Source organism: Leopardus geoffroyi, chromosome C1, assembly GCF_018350155.1.
Source record: "Leopardus geoffroyi isolate Oge1 chromosome C1, O.geoffroyi_Oge1_pat1.0, whole genome shotgun sequence".
NCBI classification, from domain to species: Eukaryota; Metazoa; Chordata; class Mammalia; order Carnivora; family Felidae; genus Leopardus; species Leopardus geoffroyi.
This window is the reverse complement of record NC_059328.1, coordinates 9,176,568-9,203,769: the sequence shown is the minus strand read 5'-3', so window position 1 is coordinate 9,203,769 and position 27,202 is coordinate 9,176,568. Positions and strand designations below refer to the sequence as shown.

Below are 27,202 nucleotides of genomic sequence, written 5' to 3'. Positions count from 1 at the left end.
GCCATCATCTCAGCGACTCTATTGTAAGAGCGCTTACTGTATAGAAATCGATTCCGTCCTCTCAGCAGCGCCCCCTACAGCCGGCAAGTGGCTTTTCCAAGCAGATGGGGGAAAGCTAGAGCACACGGCAAGCTGGAACTTACCACCCAGATGTGTCAAACCCAGGGAAGAGGGCAAAATTCAAGCAGTCCACCTACAATATTTCAAGAACAGATGCCTCCTTGGAAAATGAGGCAAAACAGGTCTTTAAAGGTTTATGTAATTCTATACAAATAGCAACTAAAACTGATACAGTATAAGGCGGAATGAATGACGGCTTAAGACTAGAAATAACCAAATGTTCAGACTCTTTAATTTTGCTTTTCTTCTGTTTTGAGGGATAAAAGAGAGGAATAAAGAATGTGCTAGAAATTTGGGGAATGCACTCCAAACCTCTCCCCTCACCCCTCCTACACACACAGACGCACACAGACACACAGACACACACACACACACGCACTCTTTCTACTCCTCTTTGTAAAAGGCCTTTAATTAGCTCACATCCTATCCCGCCCCGGCTCCCTGATACACTCTGACACCAGCCTGCTGGCCGGGCAGTGGGCTCTAAGTGCAGCCCGGGGAGCGGGCTCCCAGCGGACCCCCTGCCGCTCTTATCTCCGCAGATGCCTGAGGAGTTTGGTATCCCCCTCCCGGCCCTCCTGGGAAGCCGCCCAGCAGGTGCCCATTGGCAACAGTTTTGTGTTACAGGCCTGAATGAATGATCCCCGCAGGAGCTGCCGACTGTTTTCACAGACACAGAAGGCAGTCAAAAGTCCACCGCGTGAACTTGGGATGACCCCAGCTGCAGAGTCACTGGCGGGTTCATCGGGAGGGCAGGCACGCTTTATTAAACAACTAATACTCTTCACAGATAACTTTCCGAAAAAGCAAAAGTGTTAACTCTTTGCGATCTTGCTCCTTGCTCCGACAAGCAAGTGGAGGGGCTCCCCTGTGTGACTGAGGGTTTGAACCCAGAGGAAGATTTTAAGACAGAAAGAAGGTGGTTACGTGGGGGCCTGGAGAAGGGTCAGGACTCAGCCACCATTTGGTCCGCTGTTTTGTTAAAGCGTTCCAGATTAAAGTAAAAGGCAAAAAGTGCCCGTTTCAGGCCCCTACTTCGGTTAGGACAGTGACAGACCAGTGACAGGCGACCCCACCGCCACGCCAGCAGAGGGGGCATCAAGGTCCCCCCCCCCCCCGCCCGCTCACTTGGCCAGACGGGAGACAGGACAGTGACCAGGCTGTGCAGAAGGCAAAGTGCAAACTCGTAGCACCCATGGGGCTCAGCGCAGGAGTCATTCTGTTCACGGCAGCCAGAGCAGCAGTTTGTCCCTCGTCCAAGGAGGATTCAGAAAAGGCACACATTTCAGATCAAAGTGTTCTTGTAATCAAGTTCTTTCAGGCTTGCTGGGCAGTGGGCAACTGAACACGGTCCTATTTGCAGCATTCTGCGAGAGGAAGGGCCAGCAGCCGTTTCTCCGCTTGGTTAGAATCCACGCCGAAGGTTCTCTTTTCCCCTTTCCTTTCCCCTCCCTGTCTCCTAACTCACATGGACTTCAGGAGAAGCCTGGTGACAGCAATCGTAATCAACAACATGCCGATAAACTATAAACATTTGGAGAAAGTTCAAAAAATACGTTTTAACCAACAAAGTTCCGTGAACCGTGGCATCAACCGGAGGCCACGTGCCTAGCAAGAGTTTTCTGTCGAGCTCATCTTACCAGCTGCTCCCTAACTTTAGCTGTGCAGGGGGCTCCCTCTCTGTGTCTTGGGGGGGGGGGCGCTCTCTCGTTTTGCTTCCAGGTGAGCTATAGTTCTGCCTGGGTTTGCTCGCTGTTTGAGCCGCTGCTGAAGGACCAGCGACCCGAGGCGCTTTGAAGGAGCGGTACTTCCCTCCTGCCTCGGGTGGGCTGACCTTTCTGCAGAAGATTGGTTCAGCCCATCAAGCCCTCGAGAGCTTTCTGCAGACCCTGCACAGTGCTTGGGGTTAAAACTACTGAGATGAATAGGATTTGGTCTCTGGTCCTCAAGGAGCTCAGTCTAGCGTGGACACAAGGCGTATGTATCATACAGACCTAGAATCAACATCAAGAATGCTGAGAAAATGTACCCAAGGTCAGGGCCCTGGGCCCACTACTGTTTCCTCCTTCACTACTAGAAGGACAAGAAGCGGATACCCACAACCTGCTGACCCCCATCTCAAAGACAATACCAAGGTTTGCAGCCAAGAAGCCCTGAGTCGTAGAGCGGGCCCAGCGGCTAACTGGCTGTGAGAACCCTACTGGGGCTCAGTTTCTCCAACTGCAATTTGAGAGGGTGAAAAGCTGCCCTTCAAATTCTCTCCCAGATCTGTGTTCTAGGAGTGTCCATGAACATCTCAGAGACTGTGTGCAGGGCTTGAACCTGGGAGGAGCTGGCTTGGTGGCATTCAGCTGGAAAGAGTGACACGAATTGCAAGATCTCTCTCAGGAGGAATACAAGCTGGGGTTCGGTGGAAAGGGAGAAGTTAGAGAGCGAAGACACTACATAAAGTGTCACCAAAACGAGTCTTCTGAGAGAGCCCAATTTTTTTTTTCCCCTTTGGTAAATCTGCAGTTAGATACTGTTTACTCTTGAGTTTTCTCTCTTATATATATATATTTTTTTCAACTTTTATTTATTTTTGGGACAGAGAGAGACAGAGCATGAACGGGGGAGGGGCAGAGAGAGAGGGAGACACAGAATCGGAAACAGGCTCCAGGCTCTGAGCCATCAGCCCAGAGCCTGACGCGGGGCTCGAACTCACGGACCGCGAGATCGTGACCTGGCTGAAGTCGGACGCTTAACCGACTGCGCCACCCAGGCGCCCCGAGTTTTCTCTCTTATAGAGAAACAAGTGGCAAACTGTTCCTCATGTTCAGTCCCAAGAATACTTCTCTCTCCACGGAACTTATTCCTTGGGGCACCTCAGTTTGCCTTGGCGGTGGTTTTTAAATAGCGGACGGCAGCGAACCTATAAACTCTCCTTGCTGATGCCGTCGGACATAAAATCAAGCAGGTGTGTAGCAGGCAGGGAGAAGCAGGCGGATGAGGTCTGTCTGGCTTTGCCCTTTTGCTCGTTTCTTAGCGATTCTGCGCCTGGAGATGTGCACGTCCGACGGAGTCCAGAGCCAGCCGCTCACACACCGTAGCGCGGGTGCCGTGAAAGCGAAGCCCTCTCTTGCAACCTAAGACTAGCTCGCAGCCGTCTCCTAGTGTCCCCAAGCCTCCCCCCCCCCCCCCGGCTCCCCCTCCGCTGGGAAGACAGTCTGGCGGGAAAAGCGGTGGGCTTACAGTCGTGAGGCCCGGTATCAGCGCTGACTGCGTGATTCTGGCAAAACCACTTAACTCGTGTGACTGAGTTTCCCATCACGGAAAGGGACGTGATCGTCGCACCTGCCCTGCTGGCCCCGGTGGGACGCTGCGAGGTTCAATTACCTCACAGACATGAAAGTGCTTTAATTCCTGAGGAGGAGACGGTGCCTTCTGGGGCAGCGATGTGGTCTGCGGGAAAGAGCCTGGGCTGTTAAGGAGCCCCGGGTCCTCGTCACCTTCTGCAAGCTCCCTGTCCCTCCAGGAGCCCAGTACTTTCTCTGTGACTTGATTTCTTCTTCTGTCAAGTGTAAATAATGCCTGCATTCTTTAGTGTATGTCTGACTTTGTGAAAACCAAATAACGGCAAGAATATGTTACAAAGGTGACATCTCCATAAAAGTACAAGGAGCTATTTGTTAGAAGCTCTTCTTTTCGAACTAACCTTGGCACCACCGTCCCTGCCAATTTTCACATTACCAACAAAGAAAATATAATCCCACCGGCCATAATATCCTGCTTTGAAACATGTGTAGGCAACAAAGCTGAAACAACGGACTGTTTTCGGAATTATGTTCTGCTTAATTTTCCTTCCAGTGAAAACACTGAAAGCGACTGCCTCCAAACCAATGTGTTGTTATATAAATTCAATAGCCTGCAGGAAATGTTTACTTAAACATCTTCCTCTAATAAGGCAAACAGATATGTCCCATAAGTATTATTAATTCATTAGATTAAGAGGGACTAGGTTTCCCCCTCTTTCCCCTTTAAGCGTCTCCCAAGGCTTCCTGATACCTTCAGCAGAGCCTGAGCCGGATCCTATAATGTGTGCCTGGCCTTGTTCGATCCCGGTCAATGTCCTAGATGCTGAGTGACGGGGAAGGGGGAGGTGAAACAGGACCCCTTGGGGGTGCCTGGATGGCTCAGTCGGTTGGGCGACCGACTTCGGCTCAGGTCGTGATCTGGCGGTTTGTGAGTTCGAGCCCCGCGTCGGGCTCTGTGCTGACAGCTCGGAGCCTGGAGCCTGCTTCGGATTCTGTGTCTCCCTCTCTCCTCTCCCTACCCCTCCCCTGCTCACACTCTGTGTCTCTCTGCCTCTCAATAATAAATAAACGATAAAGAAAAAAAAAGAAAGAAAGAAACAGGACCCTGAAAATCAACAGCCTTTTCCTCTTGGGTGTTTCTACACATACAGCACGATTCTGGATCTCAGTCGGCTTCAGATGGGAGAAAAGTCACACATAAACTTTTAAAGCTGTAAAATAGTTAGACAACACAAAAAATCCAGCAGGCGTTTCACTTATTTAATGACGACGTGTTGAAGGAATACCATGGGAAAATGCTGACGGACAGCCCTAGACAGAGGAGAACACACAGGGATACGGCCTGGATCACTGCCATTTTCCTACAACAAAGATTCACGGCTAGTCGCTGGGGAAACTGGCAAAAAAAACCAAAAACCAAAACCAAAAAACAATTGACAACAAATAAGATCTTTGCCTTCCAGGAGCTGTAAGTCTACTCCGGGACGCACGGGAGCACACAGACGGTTGCTTCGCGATGGTGCTCAAGCCCACCTCACCCTCGAAGAATAGTATTCCTGTGCCTCGGCCCCCACAGCACATACCCGTGGAAATGCAAGTGGTTTGCACGGATCCCAGCTGCAAATACTCACTCTCCCTATTCTTGTCTGCCTTACCTGTTCCATATGCTTCAAAAAACCCCACATTTTTGTAAGTCTCCTGCTCCAGCACCTAGCACGTGACAACGATCAGTGTTTGCTCAGTGGATGTTTGTGGCAGGTGCCCAACTGGCTATTTTTTTCCCAGGGCAAATGTGGTCACTGCCTTAATGCAAGCATAGGGTGCCCTTGAAATTCAGAGTGGGGAGAATCTCACAGGGCATTTGGACTGGACCTTACAAGCTTGGAGCCATTTGGCTCGAGACAGGGAGAAGAGCATCCCAAACACGTAGGATTAAGAGCAAGAGTGCAAAGGTGAGAACAAACACGACTGGGGAAATAGAAAGTGACCTGGACAGTCAGCTGTCACTTTCTTTTCACTCGCTACTTGACTTCCCCAATGTGGTTCCTAGTTTTGGGGTCTATCTCCTCCCTCCTCATGTGCCAAACTAGGAGATGTCCTTGTTCTTAGAAATGGCATGGGAAGGTTTCCCTGCTGGTATTTAATCTTTCCCATGTGCCCATCTGAGGTAAGTGTGATGTGCCTCTGTTATTTACTGACCAGCCGTGCCCCCAAGTCACCAACCACTTCAGGACATGCTGAGCCTCCCTAAAGAGTTAGGCCTGGACACGTCACCATTTGGCTATGAGGAGAGCCAAGGAAAAGTCAGACTCTCACCCCTTCTGGAAGTATCTTCTTTTTCTTTCATGGTCTCTCTCGTGGGGAATTTCCTCTCACCGCCAACACTGTAGAAATCACTTAAGGTAATGTCCTGACGTGAGCTTAAATCGCTCCCCCTACTATCCTCCACTCCACCGTAACACTCTGATCCTACAATCCTTCCCACCACACATTCTGTTTGTGTGCTCCCAAACACATGATTCCCAGACACCTCACACCAACGGCACCATGGTTAATGAATGATTCAAGAAGCCTCTAAAAGGGAAAGGTACATTTCCTCCAACTGTGTTCTCTGAAACCCACTCTGTAGCAGGGGAGGGACATGGTAACAAGGCTAACAGGCAACACTGATGATAGAAACCCCAGGTCTAATATGGAGTAGACGTCAATTTCTACAGTATCAGGTAAGATTCAAGAAATCCTGTCCAGCAATGTTCTAGAATTCAGGAGACCAAGGAAGAAATCCAAAGCTCTGTTGCTTTCTGTCTGGACATTCTGGATGAGTTATATACCCATGGGCCTCAATATTTTCCCCCAAGTTTTTATTTATTTATTTTGAGAGTCAGAGACACAGACAGAGACAGAGAGGGGTGGGGGGGAGAGAGAGAATCCTAAGCAGGTTCTGACTGTCACTGTGGGGCCTGATGTGGGGCTTGATCTCACGAACCACGAGATCATGACCTGAGCTGAAATCAGGAGTCAGACACTTAACCGACTGAGCCACCCGGGCACCCCCAGAACTCAGTTTCTTCATGGTGGTGGTAATAATATCACCTGGCTGGCTTCAGGCTTATAGAAAGGACTGCAGGTATATGAATGCTTCATCAACAACTAAAAATCAAAACAAATATACAGCAGTATTATTATTATCCCAATAAGGAATGCTTAAGTTCTAGTAAGTTAATCTCACTTCTCCTTTCCTCCAAGAAGCAAACCGTACAGCGGGTCGGTAGAATTAACCATATGGCTCTCAGGGACAACACGCTGCCCCCAGCCTTCTCCATGTGGCTTCTTGACTCAAGCAATGGTATCACCAAGCACCTGAAAGCCTCTGCTAGCAGAACCCGGAGACAGAAATACCTCTACAAAATGTGAACCACTGTCCCATAGACTGAGGGGAGGCGAGAAAGGCAAGGAGTATGGAAGAAAATGAGTTTCCTTCCTGACTTCAGTCCGCAGGGGAAAGCACCCCTCTCCCCCGGTTCATGTACCCCGTGCTAAAACATGAAATATTTTGCTTTACAAGGACATCCTAGCGGCTCAGAGATGCTGCAAGCAGTGAAGTTCAGGAGATGGCGTACGGAAAGTACAATTCCACGCGCAGGTTCAGAGGAAGACCGCTGTCGGGCACACCTGAAGCAGCCCGAAGCTCTGGCCTGCCCCTCGGCCCGGGTAGGGTAGCAGCAAAGGCCTGAGCGCCGCAAATCCCCCACTGTGTAAATCTGAATAAATCCTGGGTCGAGCGCGTCAGATGCGTGAGGACGTGCAGTCGGCTTACTCAAATGCTTTTGAGTCCCTGCATTTTCTGTTTGGATAGAGACAACTCTTCCACTCCTTTCCTCCCATTTCGATCCTTTTCCACGAGATCAGGGATCTGCAGGTAGCAAAGACTACATTGGAAAGCCTAGAAATGGCAGTTGGAAAGACCCCGAGCACCGACACAGAGGAGTTAAAGTAGGCAATGAGTGGAAAATTGCTTGAGCTTTACTTTTAAATGATGCCGTTTCCAACTGCTTGTGTTCTAGCTTCTGCAATGGTCTGGGTTTAGTGGAGGATTTTATCTGTGAAGCTGCCCCGTGTGGAGGAAAAATATACAGGCAGACTTCCAAATCCACGTTTTTCTAAAACTTCTGGCTCCGACGCTCATTATTAAGCTTTAATCAAGGTCACTGACCGTTGGGGTCTCACTTTTCTCATCCGTAAAAGAGAGATAATACCTCCTTCCTTACGGGGTCCGTGGGAAAATTAAATGAGACTGGCTACGGAGAGCTCCCAGCCCCACACCTGACACACGGCAGACCCTCAATAAATGCAGGCTGTAGTACGCATGTCCCTTTCTGGTCTTTAAGGACGGTACTGATCAAGGACTCCCCTTGTTCTCCTACGTAAACACTCTGAGTTAGCTTTCCTTTAAAATGGAGAGAAACTTCTAGAGATAACAATCACAAGGGAGAAAGAGGTAGAGGAAAACAGACAAGATCTTCCAAACGGGGCATTTTGACCTTTCACTGCCAAGAATCAGAATTTGATGTGTCCTTCATGTGTTTATCAAAATAGATGAGAGTTTTCACCTCTGCAAGAAAGGGCAAATCCTGGTATGAATCACATTGAAACGCAGACAAGGGATGCACTGCCACGTCCCTGGGGGCGACCGGTCAACCCAAGAAAGCCCGAACATATTATTCTTTTACTCACCATGTTTACACTGGGGTAGAAAACCACTATTCTTTGGGGGACACAAATATTTCCTGCCTTTTCAATTTAGCAACTGAACATACTTTTTTCCACCACAGAGACTGTAGTTTTGGAAGACAGAGAGGATTCCTCTGAAATATGAGATGTTCAGTCTAAGAAGATAACTTAAGGACCTGATTCTTAACTGAACTACTATTAGGGCACGAAGACAAATGTGAACTTTTCCAATCTTTCAGTTTCAAAAATAGAGCTTTGATGGTCATGTCATTTCCCTGCTACTTCTGCCCATTGAACTGCTTGATTAAGGTGATAAAAGGGGGCAGCTAGACCCCATTCCCTGAGCTCCTTCATGAGCACGGCTGCTAACTAGGCCAGTGAGGACGCTTGGGAACTGTGGCCACTCATGGGACTCTCATGTCACCCAACACACTTCCGATTCCCACAGATATTTGAGATTTGACCAAGTTGGGATAGGTCACGGATGGGTCATTTGGCATCAAAATTTTCCTCTAACCAAAAAGAGCTCAGGCTAAGGAAATCATGTTAGCATTCCAGGTTATCAGAGGAAAATAAAACAAAAACTCGGTTGCCAAGAATTTGAGTCATTTCTCCATATACAACAACTTGAAGACACCTCCTCTTCGCTGGAAAAGAAATCCCTTGGGTGACTTATTGAGATCAAAGTCTTTTTGAAAATAGCAAACTCTACATTCTCTAAGGGACAGAGCACTGTCTGAATTGAATTTCACTTAACCTAAAGTTTCGTGCCAACTGAAATGCACTGAAACCCCAATACTTATAAGAAGGCACTCATCTATTACTTGCTTATAGGTACATGGAAAAGCTATTACGAGGATAATCGGCTCAACTATAAAATGAAGCAGTCATACATAATGACAAAAACAGGTACAAGTCATAAATTGCCTTTTCCCCTTCAGAAGCCATGCAGGCAGGCATTCAGTACATTCTTTTGTGCACAGATAAAACTTTTGCCTTGAATAAACAGTGTTCTCAGTCTTGTTTGGCCCTTACAAATACACTGCCCACAAAGCAAACACAAACAAATGCTGTTTCTTAAACAAAAGGCAGATGGACCCCTCTACCCTCAACAAAGTCACAGTATATACGACAGGAGACTGGCTCATGGAAGGGGCGGGCTGAGAATCTCTGCGTGCAGGTCCCCTGGGATCATCGCTATGCCCCAGATCTGGCCTCCTGGACACAACAGGCCAGTGAAAGGCTCTCCTGGGAGGCAAGTGGCTCCTCCGCCTGCAGTACCCCAAGCAGAGACCAAAGGACTGGAACGAAACGTTACCGAAAGTCCTAGCTAGGTCTCCCACTGAACCATCGAAACAGATCAATCTCTCTCTCTCTTCTTCTTATGTCACTTGCTTATATTTATCTTCAGACAGTTTTCCTGAAAGCTATCAAAGTTCATTCTAGGCCCGGGCAGGGCTTCTTCTTTGTGTTTGTTATTCCTGTTGCTTTTATTGATGATTATTTTTTAATACAGAGAGGCACGACTAGAGCAAGTCAAACAACTAGCGGTATCTCAAAAGTGTAACTAAAAATGCGAACTGAGTAGCTAGTGCAGGAGAGCAGGTCTTGGCTCTAGAGAGTTACCTGACTGACCGTGGCAAGTCACCCGACCCCTCTGGGCCTCAGTTTCTTCATCACATAATGAGGCTCATGCTGCCCAGCCTATGTACCGACTAGGTTACTCGGACGATCACATGGTAGCACACGAGTGAGACCATGTTTGCCATCACCAAGGTTCTTCCTACCCACCACCCATAAAAGGATGGTGATGGTCATGACCAATCAATCTGCCACAACAACGACCGCGACCACCACCATTTCCCGAGGGCCTGCTTTGTGACACAGATGACATGATGGCAGTCGCCTTACCAGTCAACAAAATAGAAGTCAGATAATAAGCTTCTGGTGGGAAGGTAGCAGTAACTAATGCTTTATATTCTCTATAGTGCCTGGAAGAAAGCCGTATGCACACAAAGGGAAAAAAAACATCACGTAGGGAAAAAAAACCAAGGCCTTTCAAAATAGCTGGACTTGGTTTCAAACCCATCCCTGTCATTTTTAGTTGCGTAACCTTGAAAAAATTATTTCACACTCTAGGACTCATTTCCTGATTTGAAGGGTAGAGATTAACATGAAGACAATGTATAAGAGTTCTATCCCGAGGCCTGGCAAACAGAAGGTGGTCAATAAATGCCTATAAATTAGTAAGTGTTCCATAACGAAGCAGGGTGTTTCAACCTTATTCCTCTACCTTTTCCCTGCTAAAGCTGTTTGCACCAAGAAATAACATAAAACTATTAGGTCTTTACCCAATTCATAACAAACCAAACCGATTTAAAACAATAAAACAATGACGAAAATGACACAGAATAAAACGTATTTACCAAAAACCAACAGAAAACTCCCATTTCCTTGACAAAAATTTAGATGTGTAGGATTTGACCTGGGAAATTTGGGCTTGGTAGAAACAAATACCATAAAGCAAAAGAGAAAGAAATGAGCCTACCGTACAAATGCAAAGGTTGTCAGCAAAATTAACATCTAGTGAGTCATGAACCTTGAATTCTAGTATCTAATGATTTTGATGAAGATACCCTCAGTTAAAAACAGAGAAAATTATTAAAATATTTACATTCATAAACCTAAGTCAAAAGATGCCTGGGATCAGGGGTACCTGGGTGGCTCAGTCAGTTAAGCATCCTACTCTTGATTTTGGCTGAGGTCATGATGTCATGGTCCTGAGATGGAGCCCTACGTTGGGCTCCTCGCTGGGTGTGCAGCCTGCTTGGGATTCTCTCATTCTCTCTCTCTCTCTCTCTCTCTCTCTCTCTCTCTCTTCCTCTGGCCCTCCCCCTGCCTGCTCTCCCTCTCGTTCTCTCTCTCAAAATAGAAATTAAAACCAAAAAAAGATGCCTGGGATCAAAAAGGTACCCATGATTAAAAGCATCCCATACTACCTTGATAAAGACACCAGCCAAAGGATGGAAAGCAAGACAGAATGGAGCAGGGGTTCCATTAGTGCTGATCAGAAGTGCCCCTGCCCTTCGCGGGAAGAGACCAAGGTGCTGCCGGCTTCCTGAGGGAAGACTGAGTGACAGCTGTCTAGAGCAAACACTGAGCTTCTACGGGGGCAGGAAAGAGAAGGGATCGTTCACTCTCTGGTTGACATCTGAGCTTTTCTCAGTTCAAAAAACACTTTATTGTTTTAGAATAATTATGTCATTTTCCTGTAAGTATATGAAAATATTACACAATAATCACAGACATGAAAAAATCTGAGTCTATATAAGAGAGGGAATTTATTCAATGGGTATCTCTTCAATTCTCTGGCTTTGAAGGTGAAGGTCTTACAGATATTCAAGTGACACCTAACCAGGTAAAAGTATATGCTTTTTGCAGCTCATGCTGCAGAAAGAAATCTGTTCCTCTGACATAACTTTAGAATTTGAAATGCTGTACTTTGCTTTAAAGACCATATTCCAAGAAAGGACTCTAGGAGCGATCATCTTGTCATGGCCTTCGAAGGGGTTCAGATCTTTGAAGTTCTACTCAAAGAGGTAGAGTACTTTTGCCAAAATCCAGGCAAGGGAGTCAAGGGACACATGCTCACGGCTTGGTGGCCAGTCCTTAAGTCCTATCACCTTAGATTTGGAATCTGTAAGCCGGCTTCTGGGGCTGACAATGAGAAGTAAAGGCTAAGAGAAATAAAGGGGGTAAAGGGCACAGATTACTTCCCAGCTGCATTTCCTTGAGACTAAAAATAAATTAAATAAATTAAGTAACAGCTAAAACTGTAATGAAGAATACTCCAGAAGTGGATATGATGAACCTGAAATAAAAAATGTGCTGTGAATAATTCATAGCATCTGTCCAAAGACAAGTAAGACCTGTGGATCTATCACCTTCTTATGGGACAGAATGAATTCCCTTTTTAAAAAAAAATTTTTAATGTTTTATTTATTTTTGAGAGAGAGGGCAAGAGAGAGACAGAGTACGAGCAGGGGGAGGGGCAGAGTGAGAGGGACACACAGAATCCCAAGGAGGCTCCAGGCTCTGAGCTGTCAGCACAGAGCCCGACGCGGGGCTTGAACTTGTGAACTGTGAGATCACGACCTGAGCCAAAGTCAGACGCTTAACCGACTGAGCCACCCAGGTGCCCCCAGAATGAATTACCTTTTAACTTCTCATTTGGTTTTCACATACTTTATCTCTTTTGCTCCTCAGGTCAGCAGGATGAAGGGAATTACCATCATCTTTTCGTAGGTTTGAAAGAAAAAGACCTCAAGGTTAACAGAGAAAAAGGTTACTTAAAGGCAGGTGTAGGGCTAGAACCCCGGTATCCCAAGTGCCAGCCCTACGCTCCCCTTCAGTGCACCTCCCCGTGTCTGCAAATAATGCTGCATGATCTTTGGGGAGGCATAAGCCTCTCTGACAACCCAATAAAAACTTTAGATCCTTGCTCCAGAAAAATACACATATATACAATATTTCTAACTATTTTCAAGAGGTTTATGGAGCTTCTCCGCTCCACTCAAAGCGCAACGCACCAAGGCTATAGCCCTTTGGTCTCTGCAGCCAAGTGGTGCTGGCTGGCGGGTGCGGTGAGGTGCAGTTCTGTCCTCTGACCCCTTTAATCATGAGGACTCGGGCACCCTTTAAAGGCGTACTTCCCACAGGCCAACAGTTGATTATTGTGGTCATTTGCACTTCCTTAAACTCCTCTCGTGTACACACAAAAGCAAACAAAACATTCCCCCAAAGCAACATGAAAGGTCTGATTTCAACCCACAAAACTTCAAGAAAATGGAGATCTTTAGCCAAACTACATGCAAACAGAATCAAAGATGATCTGAGTGGGTATTCAGTTGACAGACCTGGCTTTGGGAGCCACCGTTTCCAACAAGAAATGGTAATGTCAACTTTCTTTGTTTTCTCATCTCAGGTATAATTTTTATAACACAGTCAGCATTCTTTTTTTTTTTTTTTTTTTTTTAATTTTTTTTTTTCAACGTTTATTTATTTTTGGGACAGAGAGAGACAGAGCATGAACGGGGGAGGGGCAGAGAGAGAGGGAGGCACAGAATCGGAAACAGGCTCCAGGCTCCGAGCCATCAGCCCAGAGCCTGACGCGGGGCTCGAACTCACGGACCGCGAGATCGTGACCTGGCTGAAGTCGGACGCTTAACCGACTGCGCCACCCAGGCGCCCCAGCATTCTTGATATCAATATAAATGTACACAGCAATTCCTCTGAGTAGCAGCCTGTGACGCCAACACTGATTAGCTTACTAAACGCAAGGGAAATACACGAAGGACCCCAACCACATGGGGAGCAGGGTTCCCATCCAAGAGGCCTTGGGTCCCGGAAGGCAGTCCCCTTATGCAAGTCTGACGACAATATAAAGCATGATATCCAATAAAATGCACGATCACTGCCACCTGGGGCTTCATACAGACTTGGGGGTGGGGGCTGCGCTAAGGAGCATCCTGCCCTTTCTGCATAAGTTATATTCTCATGCGGGCTTGCAGGCTTCAAAGACAGTTTTCCAGGGGAAGCAGCAGAACGAAGGAGCAAATGAGACTTCCACAAATGAGGGAGAATGAAGAAAGGGCCCACCCAGTGCACCTGGGTGGCTCAGTCGGTTAAGTTTCCGACTCCGGCTCAGGTCACGATCTCACGGTTTGTGAGTCTGAGCCCCACATCCGGCTCTCTGCTGTCCGTGCAGAGCCCACTTCGGATCCTCTGTCTCCCCCTCTCTCTGCCTCTCTCTCCAAAAACAAACATTAAAAAGAAAAGAAAAGAAAAAAAAAGGGCCAGCCCCTCTCACCAGGATGTTACACAGATACTCTGGAGAAACCCATACAACGTCTCACCTGTGTGCGGAGGCCACAGGCAAGTTTCCAACTTCTTCATTGTCATGCACGTTAACTACAGAGGGTTCATCCCTGCCAAACTGGCCCAGATGGAGTCTGATTCTCCCACTCTTTGTGCCTGAGACCCTCCTCCTCTGTAGACTGGAACACTTTGGCTTTCATTTCGGGGGCGTTAATGGTTCCCTGGTGGCTAACGTCTAAACATTTTACGTTAATGCAAATGTAAGAGTCAAAGTGAGGACCCACTTCTCTTGTCCAGTCTATATTTTTCAAAGTTTTCATAACATCCTATCTCATTTTATCCTTACAGTGAGCCTGTGAAGTAGGTAGCTTCGGTTCCAGTTGAGGAAGGCCTCACAATAAACCAAAAGTGCATTTCTTTTTCAAATTAAAGCAGAGCCCAGGGGTACAAAAACAAAGAAAGTAATTATAAAACCAAGGAGGCTTTCTAGGTTAATTAGAATTTCATCAAATTAAACAAAACCTTGTAGCTGGTCATTTACAAGTGAATATTTAAGTGCATCTGTTTATACCACGTTGAGTAGCTCAAAGAACGCAGGGCAATCCACACCACCACTGTGATGCTTCGTGTCGCCAGGGGATGAGCACTGGGTGTTGTATGGAAACCAATTTGACAATAAATTTCATATATTGAAAAAAAAAAAAAAAAAGAAAAGAAAGTCTCTCCTCCAGGGTGCCTGGGTGGCTCAGTCGGTTAGGCATCGACTCTTGATTTCAGCTCAGGTTATGATCTCACAGCGCGTGAGATTGAGCCCTGCATCGATCGGGTTCTGCACTGATGGCACAGAGCCTGCTTGGGATTCATTCTCTCCCTCCCTCTCTCTCTCTCTCTCTCTCTCTCTCAATCTCTCTCTCTCTCTCTCTCTCTCCCCCTCCCTCCCTCCCTCCCTTTTTCTGCACACCCCATTCCCTGTTCACCCTCTCTCTCCCTCTCAAAATAAACATTAAAAAACAACAACAACAACAATGTCTCTCCTGCCTCTCTGTCACCCTTGCTATAAAAGTAACAGCACTATCTTGAACCACAAGCCAAACAGAACCTGTTTGTAGAACTACCATACTGGACACTGATCTGAATAAAGAACTGTCATCTCTAGAAAAGAGTTTAGAAAACAGGAATAAATTCCCAGCTCTCACACTGTTACCAAGATCACCATGCAGTACAAAGTGTTGTTCAACTCACTTTCTCATCTGCCCTTCAAGACAGCCTCCTGTGTGGCAACATTAAGGCCTCTTTATGCTAAAGCCAGCTGTACGTCCTCGTGGCCCACGGCACAGGCGCACCTGCGATTTCACAACACACGTTCTACCGGAAACAAGCTGAGAGCGCAGGTGATTTCTCAGACCTGATTCCTTGAGGAAAAGGTCAGTCTCTAGGAGGACAGTCTGTGGGCTGACACGAAGGGGAGGGAAGCAGAGGCCTTCCACATGTTGTCAAACAGCAGTTCCCCTCCAACTACCTTCCCCTTTCCCACCTTCACACGTAAAATCAGCTCCTGCCAAAAAATAAATTGCGGAATAACGAAACGTCCCCTAAACAAGGAGCCGGTGAACAAGTCAACCAGACAGAAGGATGCAGGAGGATTACACCACTGTGCTCCCTTCTGCTGCTCTAGAAGCCTGTTTTAGTTTGGACTTTATCCTGCAACCTATGGGAAATAACTGGCAGATTTTAGGCAGGAGAACTGCACCATCAAATTCTACTTTTGTTGTTGTTGTTCTTAAAAAAATTTGTTTAACATTTATTTATAAGGTTTTGAGAGACAGAGAGACAGCGTGAACGGGGGAGGGGCAGAGAGAGAGGGAGACACAGAATCGGAAACAGGCTCCAGGCTCCGAGCTGTCAGCATAGAGCCCGACACAGGACTCGAACTCACAAACAGTGAGATCATGACCTGAGCCGAAGGTCACTTAAGTGACTGAGCCATCCAGGTACCTCATCAAATCCTATGTTTTAATTTTTAAGTTTATTATTTTGAGAGAGAGAGAGAGAGAGAGAGAGAGAGAGAGAATGAGCACACAAGCAGAGGAGGGGCAGAGAGAGAGGGGGAGAAAGAATCCCAGGCAGGCTCCCTGTTGCCAGCACAGAGCCCGACACGGAGCTTGATCTCACGAACTGTGAGATCATGACCTGAGCCAAAACCAAGAAAGAGTCCAACACTTAAGTGACTGAGCAACCCAGGCGCCCCTCAAATCCTATGCTTTAAAAAGCAAGTTCATTCTGGTGGCACCGTGCAGGCTGTGGTGGAGTCCAGGGGGTCAGGCGGCCAGTGCAGTGGCCCAGGGAAGAGACAACCGGAGCCCGGGAAGGCAATGGTGATGGACAGAAGATGAGATACTGTAGACGGCTCAGCGGACCTGGTGCCCGGTCATCAGACGGGAGGGGAGGGAGGGGAGGCAGGGGAGGCAGGGGAGGCAGGTAACGAAGCAAAGGCCGTAACTTCTCACAGCTTATTAGCTATGGCAGGAATCACGGTAACGCAGAGACCCCATGAGGTTAATGACGATGGAATTTCACCTTTAATTCCTTACCTTGGCAGCAGAGTTTGATACGCCATGTGTGACATTTCTGATAAGGCCCCCGACATTTCCATACTTAATCAGTCCAGTAACCCCTTCGGAAACATCATTCAAAAGCCCCATGGGATTGCCGAGAAAGTCCACTGATCCCAGGATCCGAGCTGCCTGGCTGAGGAGTTCCTGTCAAATGGAGCAGAAAGAGAAGATGAAAACCAGCACCTGTTGATACTTGCAGGTAGAATGTCCCAAGCAAAAAGGTTAGAAATCTGTCTTGTCCCCCATTCTCATCAACACCACAATGACCTCTGAATTCTCATCAAATGCAAGTTCCTAGGCTTTCATGAACTCCACCTAAGCTCTCCCAACGCATGTATCCCAGAGATTACTTCCAGTACTCAGAAATACGCCTTGAAGCTATTCCGAAGAATAAATAAAAGCTCTGAAACAGGAAAGACTCTTTACAAACATGTGTTAGTATATACATCACATTCTGATGTTTCTACAAATAGGGAACTCAGCAGCAGCAGGGAGAGTTTTAGAAGGAAAATGAGGGAGGAGAGTATATTGGTAGCGCCCCCTATAATCGGCAGGGGGTGGTGCATAAAGAAGGCATGTTTCAGATCTAGCCAGCAACCCTCTACTTTCTGCCTCCAGGTTCCAGTGATATCTGCTCTGTCACTCTCCTTGCAGTTTAGTGGAAACATCACCAATTAGGAGAGTTGAGGAAGGAAGCCAAGAAGGAAAGGAGGGACACGGGAGGGAGGAGGGAGAAAAGGGAGCAGGAATAGAATTTTAACTTAGACAGTTAATAAATTTGATATGATCTTGACCTATCTATCGAAGAATCTGGATAATAAATACAAAACAGAAAATGTCCAACTTGATAAAAAGAAAAATTGAAGTTCAACACTAGGGCAGGATCTCACAGGCTCCAAGAACACTGATGTGGTTGTCAAAAGTTGCTCCCTGTCCAGTAAATAGAGAGGTCACAATATTTTTTGTCACCATTAAAGCATCAATTAAACACTTAAGAGTTGTTACGAATCCAGTGGAAGCCCCTGAGATCAGTTCTCTGAGGGACAAGACCAGCAGCTTGTAAATCAAATACACTGTTTGAGGATTTTCATGATGTGTATGGGCTTCGCGGGCTGTGACCTGACCCCTAACAGCAAATGTTTAACTGGGTTCTCGACAGTAATGTCTTAGTAACCAAAATTCCCAAACAACCAAAACAAACATTCTGCTTGTGCTCCAGCCACTAAGTATTTCTCCAAAGCTCACCTCCTGGAAATGTTTGAGGATATCATTGATGATGAACTCCTTGGTCTCATAGGGATGTACCCGAGTAAATGGATCCAGATTAATCACAGCATCCTCAAACCGAATCAGTGGAAATCCCAACGTGCTTTTTAAGGCCTAGTTAGGGAAGAAAGGAAATGACATACTTTAGCCATTTGATGGCCTTCCAGGGCACTATAATTTTGGATTCTGTGAAAACTACAAGTCATATCAATTTTCCAATGAGAGTCAAGGTTTTGATATTTATAAATAAGGATTCTCCCTGTAAAAGTAAAATATTAGGACAAAAAATATACATGTCACCCAAAGTAACATATATCACATAGAAATGAACATTCTTAGCTTCATACGGTGGCTTCTTATAGTCACCGTTAAGTTTGTGAGAGTCACTAGGTTGTTATATACAGCTGCAGTTGCTTAATTTTCATTGTTACACAGTATGCCAATATATAAATAAAACACAATTAAACCATTGCTGTTGATGAACAGTTGTGCTGTTTCAAATTTTTGCTATTATGAACAATGCTGCTATGAACATTCATGGACACGTCTTTGGGAGCACATTTGTATGCATTTTTCTTGAATACATACCTGGGAGTGGAGCTGCTGTGTCACAAAGAATATACACGTTCGACCCTAGTATATACAGCACTGTCAAACAGCTGTCCCCAGCAGCTGAACTGGTTTATACTCCCTTCAGCAGCCTATGAAATTTCCCGTTATTCTACACCCTCATTGACACTTGGTATAGACAGCCTTTTAAAAGACAAATATTCTGATGGGTGTGTAACGGTATGTCAGTGTGTTTTTGTTTTTTGTTTTTTTAGTTTTATATTACTTACTTACTTGAGAGAGACAGACACAGTGTGAGTGAGGGAGGGGCAGAGAGAGGGAGAGAGAGAATCCCAATAAGTCTCCAAGTTACCAGCACAGAGCCCAACGTGGGGCTCGAACTCATGAAACCATGAGGTCATGACCTGAGCCAAAGCCAGACGTTTAACCCACTGAGCCACCCACGCACCCCTCTCAGTGTGGCTTTAATTTCCATTTTCCTGTTGAAGAATGCACCTTTTAACACACACATTGGCCATCTGGATATCCTTTTTTGTGAAGTGCCTACTCAAGTCTTTTGCTCATTTTTGTAGTGGGCTGTTTTTTTCTTATTGCTTTTTAGGAGTTTTTCTTATACATTCAGTATAGAAGTCCCTGGTGAATAGATGTATTACAATTTTCTTTTCCCATTCTGTGACTTATTATTCTTTGAAAGGTGTTCTTTGATGATCAGATATTTTTTTTAAATTTTTTTTAACGTTTACTTATTTTTGAGACAGAGAGAGACAGAGCACGAACAGGGGAGGGTCAGAGAGAGGGAGACACAGAATCTGAAACAGGCTCCAGGCTCTGAGCTGTCAGCACAGAGCCCAACGCGGGGCTCGAATCACGGACCGCGAAATCATGACCCAAGCCGAAGTCGGCCGCTTAACCGACTGAGCCACCCAGGTGCCCCCAGATATTCTTTTTTAATGAAATCCAATGTACCAATCTTTTCCTTTATGGTAAGGGTTTTCTGTTTCCTCAGTAAGAAATTATTATCTACACCAAGGTCATAAAGGTATTCCCTGTGTGTACCTAAAAAAATTTTATTGCTTAACTTTTCACATTTACATCTATAATCTCCTTGGACTTGATTTTTTTTATATGGTGTGAAGCAGAAATCAATCCATTTTTTCCAGATGGATATCTACTTGCCTAAGTAATATTTACTGAAATGATCACCCTCTCTCCTACTGCAGTACCGTGTAAACTTTGTCACAAGGTGACTAGCCATATTTACGTATCTGTTTCTCAATTCTGTTTCATTTTGTCCTGCCTTCTGCCAATACCACCCTGTCTTAATTACTATACTTTTGTAATGAGTTTTGAAATCTGACAGTATAAGCTCTCCAACTTTGTTTTTAGGATCACCTTGGTTATTCTTTGCACTTTTCATTTGCAAATAAATTTTAGAATCAGCTTGTCAATCTGCCATAAAAAGTTGTTAAATTTTTCATTAAGATCTTACTGAATCTATAGATCAATTTGAGAAGAAAAGACAGCTTCACAGTATGGAGTCTTCCAGTGTATTAATGTGGTATGTCCCCTTATGTATTTAGTTCACTTTTCTCTTAATAACATTCCATTGTTTTCCATACAGAGGTCTTGCATATAACCTTTGCTGGATTTATTCCTAGGTATCTGTGATAGATTAAAAATGGCCAGGGGCACCTGGCTGGCTCAGTTGGTAGAGCATACATAACTCTTGATCTCAGGGTTGTAAGTTCTAGCCCCACACTGGGTATAGAGATTACTTTAAAAATGGCCATATAGGGGCGCCTGGGTGGTGCAGTCGGTTAAGCGTCCGACTTCAGCCAGGTCACGATCTCGCGGTCCGTGAGTTCGAGCCCCGCGTCGGGCTCTGGGCTGATGGCTCAGAGCCTGGAGCCTGTTTCCGATTCTGTGTCTCCCTCTCTCTCTGCCCCTCCCCCGTTCATGCTCTGTCTCTCTCTGTCCCAAAAATAAATAAACGTTGAAAAAAAAAAAATTAAAAAAAAAATGGCCATATATTCTTTACATCTTGTAACAGTAGTGGAGACAACTTCATCTGCACTGACCTTGTAAGTTGCTTCAGTCAATAAGATGCAGCAGAGGTAACACTGTGTGACCTCTGAGCCCAGGCTTCAAGAGATCTTGGGAGTTTCTGCTCTGCCCTTTTGATACTTCCACCACGTGAAGAAGCTAAGAGACCATGTGGAAGGAGGTTCTGTTGACAGCCAACACCTAACACTTAACACATAAGTAAGGTCATCGTATACGAGTCAGTCTCAGCTGACTGACAGATGAGTAACCACAGGTCAGTCCAGCAGAAGCCAGCATTCAACAGAGTCCAGCCCACAGAATTGTGAATAAAATGACTGTTTTAAACCACTAAGTTTTGGGGTGGCTGGTTACACAGCAATAAATAATGATACTGTATTTGATGTTTTCTTAACAATGCTGTAAATTACATCCTTCAAAATTTTCCTTCCCTCTATAATCGTTGCTGACATTGTACACCATCTCCAGTGACCTTCCTAAATTATCCATTCAGTTAACAACTTCTCTGCGCATTCTTTTAGATTTTCTAGGTACATATTTATGCTCTCTGCAAATAATAAAAGTTTCATTTTCCTGTCCAGTTCTTATGCCTTTTATTTCTTCTTTAATCTTTCTAGACTTATTGCACTGGCTACAATCCCCAGTAAGACACTGAAGAGTAGGGACAATGAGCACCTTCCCTGCTTTCAGTATCTCACCATTGAGTATGTTTGCTGTAGCTTTTTTATACATATACTTTATCAGATTCCGGCAGTTCCCTTCTATTTTTTGCTTGCTGAGTTCTTATCATAAATAGATGCTGAATTCTGTCAAAAGGCTTTTGTGCAACTATTGAGATAATACTTTTTCTTCTTTTATTTTGTCAATGTGGTAAATTACATGATTTATTTGAAAATGTTAAACCACACTTACATTCCTGGAATAAACCCAATTTAGTTATATTTTTTCTTATTCATTGCTGTATTTGCTTTGTTAATATTTTGTTCAGATTTCTTCCATGTTCATGAAAAAAATTCTAGTCTATAATTTTCCTTTATTATTTATTTTCAAAATATAAATTATAGTTTTCTAGTAAACTTCTCAGACACAGATACAGTTACTCTTTAATATTGTGTGTTTGATAATGCCAACGTCTGGTTTATCTGTGGGTCTGCTTCTAGTGTCTGTTTTTAAAATGAAAACTTTCGGGGCACCTGGGTGGTGCATCCAGCTTCGGCTCAGGTCATGATCTCACAGTTTGTGAGTTTGAGCCCGGTGTTGGGCTCTGTGCTGACAGCTCAGAGCCTGGAGCCCGTTTCAGATTCTGTGTCTCCCTCTCTCTCTGCCCCTCCCCTGCTTGTGCTCTGTCTCTCTCTCAAAAATAAATAAAATGTAAAAAAAAAAAAAAAAAAAAAAAAATTAAAATTAAAACTTTCACAGACTTTGCATGAGTCTTTAGTTTCTAGTAGGCAGTTAAAGAGGCTTCATCCAATCAAGAATTGGGCTTTCTCAAGGCTGGATTTCAGACTTTGTAACTCTTGGTCTATTTCAGTCTTTATAAGGCCTGGGATAGTTTCAGGCCAGTTGTCTCAACTGAAAACCAATTCTGTTCCTCCTCTTTTACTCTCCCTAGCACCAGAAAACTGCTAAAAGGTCTACTTAGTTTTCCCACCTCTCAACTGTTACTTTTTGCCCGGCTTCTCTCAGACTAGGTTACCTAGAGACTGGCACCTGCCTCAAGACATACAGCAGCTCAGACCACCAGGGTCTCTATTCTGCCTGTCCCTTCTCTCTAAGATACTAGCGCAACAGTTACCAGCTTAGTATCTATCTAATGTTTGCTATGTCAGTCCCATGAGACCACCAAAAGCCTTACTCAGACTCTCTGCCTTTTGGCAGCTGCTTTCTGCTTGACTTCTCTGCCTTTCAACACATACCAGTTACACATTCGAACTATCTCAAGAGTAAAGGCAGAGTAAATGGTGGGCTCACTTATCAAGTTTCCTTCCTCACATAAATCTTAGACTCTCAAGTCCTAGATATCTTGGTAGCTTTCCATTACCTTCAAGCAGACTTTTGGGTTTTTTTTTTTCTATCGAGCTTTTCTTGTAATTCTTGGCTAATCTTGGTTTGCTATAAGCCAGTTAACAATTTCCAGATTTGGTCTATTTTCCAATTACATATTTTTATTTTATTTATTTTTTATTTGAGAGAGAGAGTGTGAACAGGGAAAGGAGGGGGGAGAGAGAGAGAGAGAGAGAGAGAGAGAGAGAGAGAGAGAGAGAGAGGGAGGGAGGGAGAGAATTTCAAGCAGGCTTCATGCCCAGCATGGAGCCTGATGCAGGGCTCAATCCCATGACCCTAGGATCATAACCTGAGCCGAAATCAAGAGTCGGGGGCGCTCAACTGAATGAACCACGCAGGTGCCCCACCATACTTTATTTTAACAAGATTGGGGAGGAGGGGCTCCTGGGTGGCTCAGCCAGTTAAGCATCCGACTCTTGATTTCGGCTCAGATCGTGATCTCATGGTTCATGAGACTGAGCCCCATATCAGGTTCTGTGCTGACAGCATGGAGTCTGCTTGGAATTCTGTCCCTCCCACTCTCTGCTCCTCCCCTGCTCACTCTCCCTTTCTTTCAAAATAAGTAAACATTAAAAAAAAAAAAAACTTTAACAAGATTGATATTGCAAGGATTTTAGAGAGTATGCGAAATACTCTTCTTTGAATGTGAAAACACTTTTTTAAATTTTTTTTTTTTTTTTTGAAGGGAGAGAGAGACAGAGAGACAGAGCATGAGCGGGGGAGGAGCAGAGAGAGAGGGAGACACAGGATCCGAAGCAGCCTCCAGGCTCTGAGCTGTCGCACAGAGCCTGATGCGGGGCTCGAACCCACAAACTGTGAGATCATGACCTGAGCCGAAGCCAGACGCTCAACCGACTGAGCCACCCAGGTGCCCCTGAAAACACTTCTTCATGCTAATAATGTTAGTAACTCTCTGATCCACATTGAATCTCTCCTTATATACAGTGTAAATAATCCACCTGATTTTCTATTTTTCCATATGGCTATCTAGTTGGTCTAACAGCACTTACTAAAACATCTATATATTGCCCCACTAAATTAAATGTCTTTACAGTAAAACCTCATGTGTAATTTAATGAACCTTCTATTTTCTCCTTTATTTTTTCATCTTTTAGCATGTATTTTCAGAGGCTGCCTTAGATTCTTTTGGGACAAGAGCATGTTTAATTGAAATGAAATCATGTAACTGAAGAAAATACAGAAGAAATTGCTTAAAACCATAGAATGGGGAAACTTTTCTGGGACTCCAAACATATATTCAAAAAGGTCAAAGACTGGTGGATTTGACAACATAAAAATCAAAAGCTTTTATAGGATTAAAAAAAAACCCATATACACATCAAAAGTAAAGCAAAAAGACAAATGAAAAAATGAAGGAAAAAACTTTGCAACTTACATCAAAGACAAAACTTACATGAAGAGCTTCTACAATTACAGGTGATTAAAGACCAGTAATAGGATTTAAAAAATGGACAAAGTGATAAACGGCAGAAAAGATTGGTTCAGAGGAAAAGGATGGCCCTTCAACAGAGGGGTCAGAAGTAGAGGAAAAGAAAGCTGTGACGAAGACAAAGAAACAAACAGAAGATAAGAGGAGAACCAGAAAGGAATGGGGAGGCCCGCGATCCCGAATACGGCAGAGGACCCTACAGACATGAGGTCGGAAAAAAGGCCCCCCGATCTGGGGCCTCGGGAAGTCACGAGAAACCTCCTACTAAATAATGTGAGAACAAAACTTTTTAGAGATTAAGAGCTCTCTTAGGTTAATTCAGCCTAACCCTCTCATTTTTTTAAATAAATAAAGCCGGAGAAATGTTAAGTAGATGACCCAAACTCGTGCAGTTAGTTATGAGGAGATTTTCGACTTGCACGTGCTCATTGGCACAAAAGTAACCACCTGGTAGGTGGAAAGCATGAAGATCAGAATGGAGGATTCTGTTGTTTCTCTTGAAAAACTTTCTGCTGTTCATTCACGCGTGCTTCACCCATCCATGTGCTGGTGACAGAGAAACTGAGGCCCAGCGGGCTTAACGGCTTTGCTTAGAGCCCCACGATAAATCTGCCGGGAAAGGTGGGGACATCGGTTCGGCGGTTTGTTTTGCCAATACAACCCTGAACGTTACTCTCGTCTCAGAGAAGAGGAAATGAGATCCAAACAAAGGCTTAAGGCAAAAGCTTTTTTACCCCAACTTCCTCATCGTAACCAAATACTGAAGAAGAGGTACCATTCGGAGTAGCAAAGACTCTGAAACCTCCACCAAGTTGTCAAAACCCTCACGAGAGACACCATCCCCTTTCTGAATGGCTAATGTGCTTTGTCTGAACCAAGGAAATACCTGGCCCTTTGGTAAAACTCTTTACCTCGTCATTTATGCCTTGGGGCCTCCCACATTGGACAAAGCGGAGAGACGCAGCCTTTGGTATGAATTATCCTGCCACCTTCAGGTTGTTCCGGTCAAAGTAAAAGAGATGAGAGGGAAAGAGCCAAACAGGGCTCTTTCCCGCAGTGACCGACGAATCAAGTACAGTAGTATACAAAGCTGATGCTTATTTACTTAAGGAGCAGACAGTTTCCTGTTATAAAACGGATTCTGGAGAAAGCAACGTGTGCGCAGAAGTTCCTAATAAAACTAGGACACTGTCCATTCCTACCTCCTCCAGACGAAAACCGCTGAAGTCTTCCAGAAACTTTACAGAGTCGAAAGAAGAAATACCTGTCCATATGCCATAAGGTCTCGGATCACAAGCCAGTCCCTGGCCCACGTCCTTCCCTTTCTTAGTTTATCCTGCACTAAACAAAACTGTCTGGAATTCATTCTTTAAAGGTTTATTTATGGTACATAGAGACTGTTTATGTGAAGCAGGGTATTTGCCCATTTCCCTCCCGGGACAGTGTTTAAAACTACAGGGATATTTCCCTCTCTGGCACTTTCTGAAATACAATTAACAATACTGGATCTTTTTTCCTTTTAACAAATCTGGTTTTTATTTAGGGAGGGGAGGAAAAAAGTAAAGGGTCTGAAGTTTCCCAACAAATTATTTCAAGCCTTTGAGAAGACAGTTTTAGGCTTTTTAAATAGTGTCTTTGTTTGAAATTCCCCCTCACCCCCACCCTCTTGCTCTCTGACCATTAAAATGTGGGTTTTCTTCCAAACTAGATTGCTCAATTAAAGCCCTTCTTTTGTAATACCCCAATGCTCTAAATGGGAAACGGACTGCATGCTGGAGGCCACCTCGTGAAACCTTTTAAAGGCTCCTGGCTTCTTTTGATCTTTAAAAAAACCAAAGTACATATAAACTACCTGGCGTTTTCGATATTACTCTGCTACCCTCTAACACACACACTTGGGAGTATAATGGGGAGGAGGGTGGAAGGGAGGAATGTGTGTGCACTTGTGAAATGGAACTATTATCTCCCCCTTCTCCCATCACGGAGAAAGGAATCCAATCGAGACAGCAGATGGGAAACTGCTCCGAGTCCTTCTCAACAGACACTATATCTGGCAATAATGTACCCTCAGCATAAACCTGAAGAGGCTTCCCCGTGAGATTTCTGACAGCCTCACTCCTGGCCTGGAGTCAAGAGAATCAAGATAATTATTCCTTCAATACCAAAGACATGGTTACCTTTTAGTCAGACTCTTGTGATTCCCATTCTGGGACAGCACTCCGTTCCCTAAGTACATACTTTAAGCAGTACATATTCATCTCCAAGAGCATATCGCTCTTCCCAAGAGCTACTAATAAGGGGATATTACTCTGTTAGGAAACTCTCTGAATAAATGACATTATTTTATGAGCCCCCGACTCCACCAGGAGAACTTGAGACACAGTAAAACGGTGACTCCCACAGGCTGAGAATTTAACTCTGAAGCCCCGATTCCCCGACACCCTGCCTGAGACACGGATGTGCCCCCATCACGGTGCCCCCCCCCCACCCCCCACCTCAGGACAGGGCCGCTCCGCTCAATTTCTTTAACAATCGTTTGAAAACGCCTTCCAACGGATCCTCAGAACAGTGCCGAACGAAACATTCAACTTAACCGGTTCCCAGTTCGTCGTGGAGCATACACGCAGGCACGGAGACCATGTGACTGGGGGTCTGGAGCTACTTCAGCTGTAAGAAGCCATATTGCATTTGGCAGTCTGGGGGAAAGTTCTCTGCTGGGAGCAATCTGAAAGGAATAGTTAGGTGTCTGTGTTTCTAAGGAAGATGATTTAAAAAACAAGAAGTCCTTCACTCTCAGGAAATGCTTAACATTGGTTTGCTGGGCGAGTGCCAGGTGCTCTGGGGGAATATACACTTTATCAAACAAACCCATTCCAAAGGGTCACATAAGTCAAGTGGATACTTGGGGATATTAGCAAGATAGTGGTTTTCCCATGGATTTTCCCCCCACTCGCATGCTAATTGTAAGTATCTTCAGTCTCCTGGGAAACATGAAATTAAAGCCAATCAAGCAGACAGGAGAGTCCGCTGGAAAGGGCACACCGCGCTGTTCTCGCCACGGCGGCAAACAATCCCCGCGACTCTGGTCCTGCCCAGCACGCTCCTAACGGCTTACGCCGGGCTCGCCGCGGGACTGAAGCAGTCACCCTCGCCCT

At 45.1% G+C, this 27,202-nt stretch overlaps 1 protein-coding gene and 1 long non-coding RNA gene across 9 annotated transcripts in view; one reads left to right on the top strand and one right to left on the bottom strand.

Moving 5' to 3' along the window:
* VPS13D (vacuolar protein sorting 13 homolog D) overlaps positions 1-27,202 on the bottom strand; it is a 257,770-nt gene that overhangs the window by 70,720 nt on the left and 159,848 nt on the right. For all 8 annotated transcript variants that reach the window (XM_045475674.1, XM_045475679.1, XM_045475675.1 and 5 more), the window contains 2 exons: positions 17,882-18,016; positions 16,613-16,780 (listed from right to left, as the gene is read on the bottom strand). In XM_045475674.1, coding sequence (XP_045331630.1) covers positions 16,613-16,780; positions 17,882-18,016 — 303 coding nt within the window. The remainder of the gene's footprint in view (positions 1-16,612; positions 16,781-17,881; positions 18,017-27,202) is intronic.
* LOC123597199 lies at positions 6,033-7,202 on the top strand. Its single transcript, XR_006712025.1, has 2 exons — positions 6,033-6,136; positions 6,979-7,202. It is a non-coding gene; the product is annotated as an uncharacterized LOC123597199 (long non-coding RNA).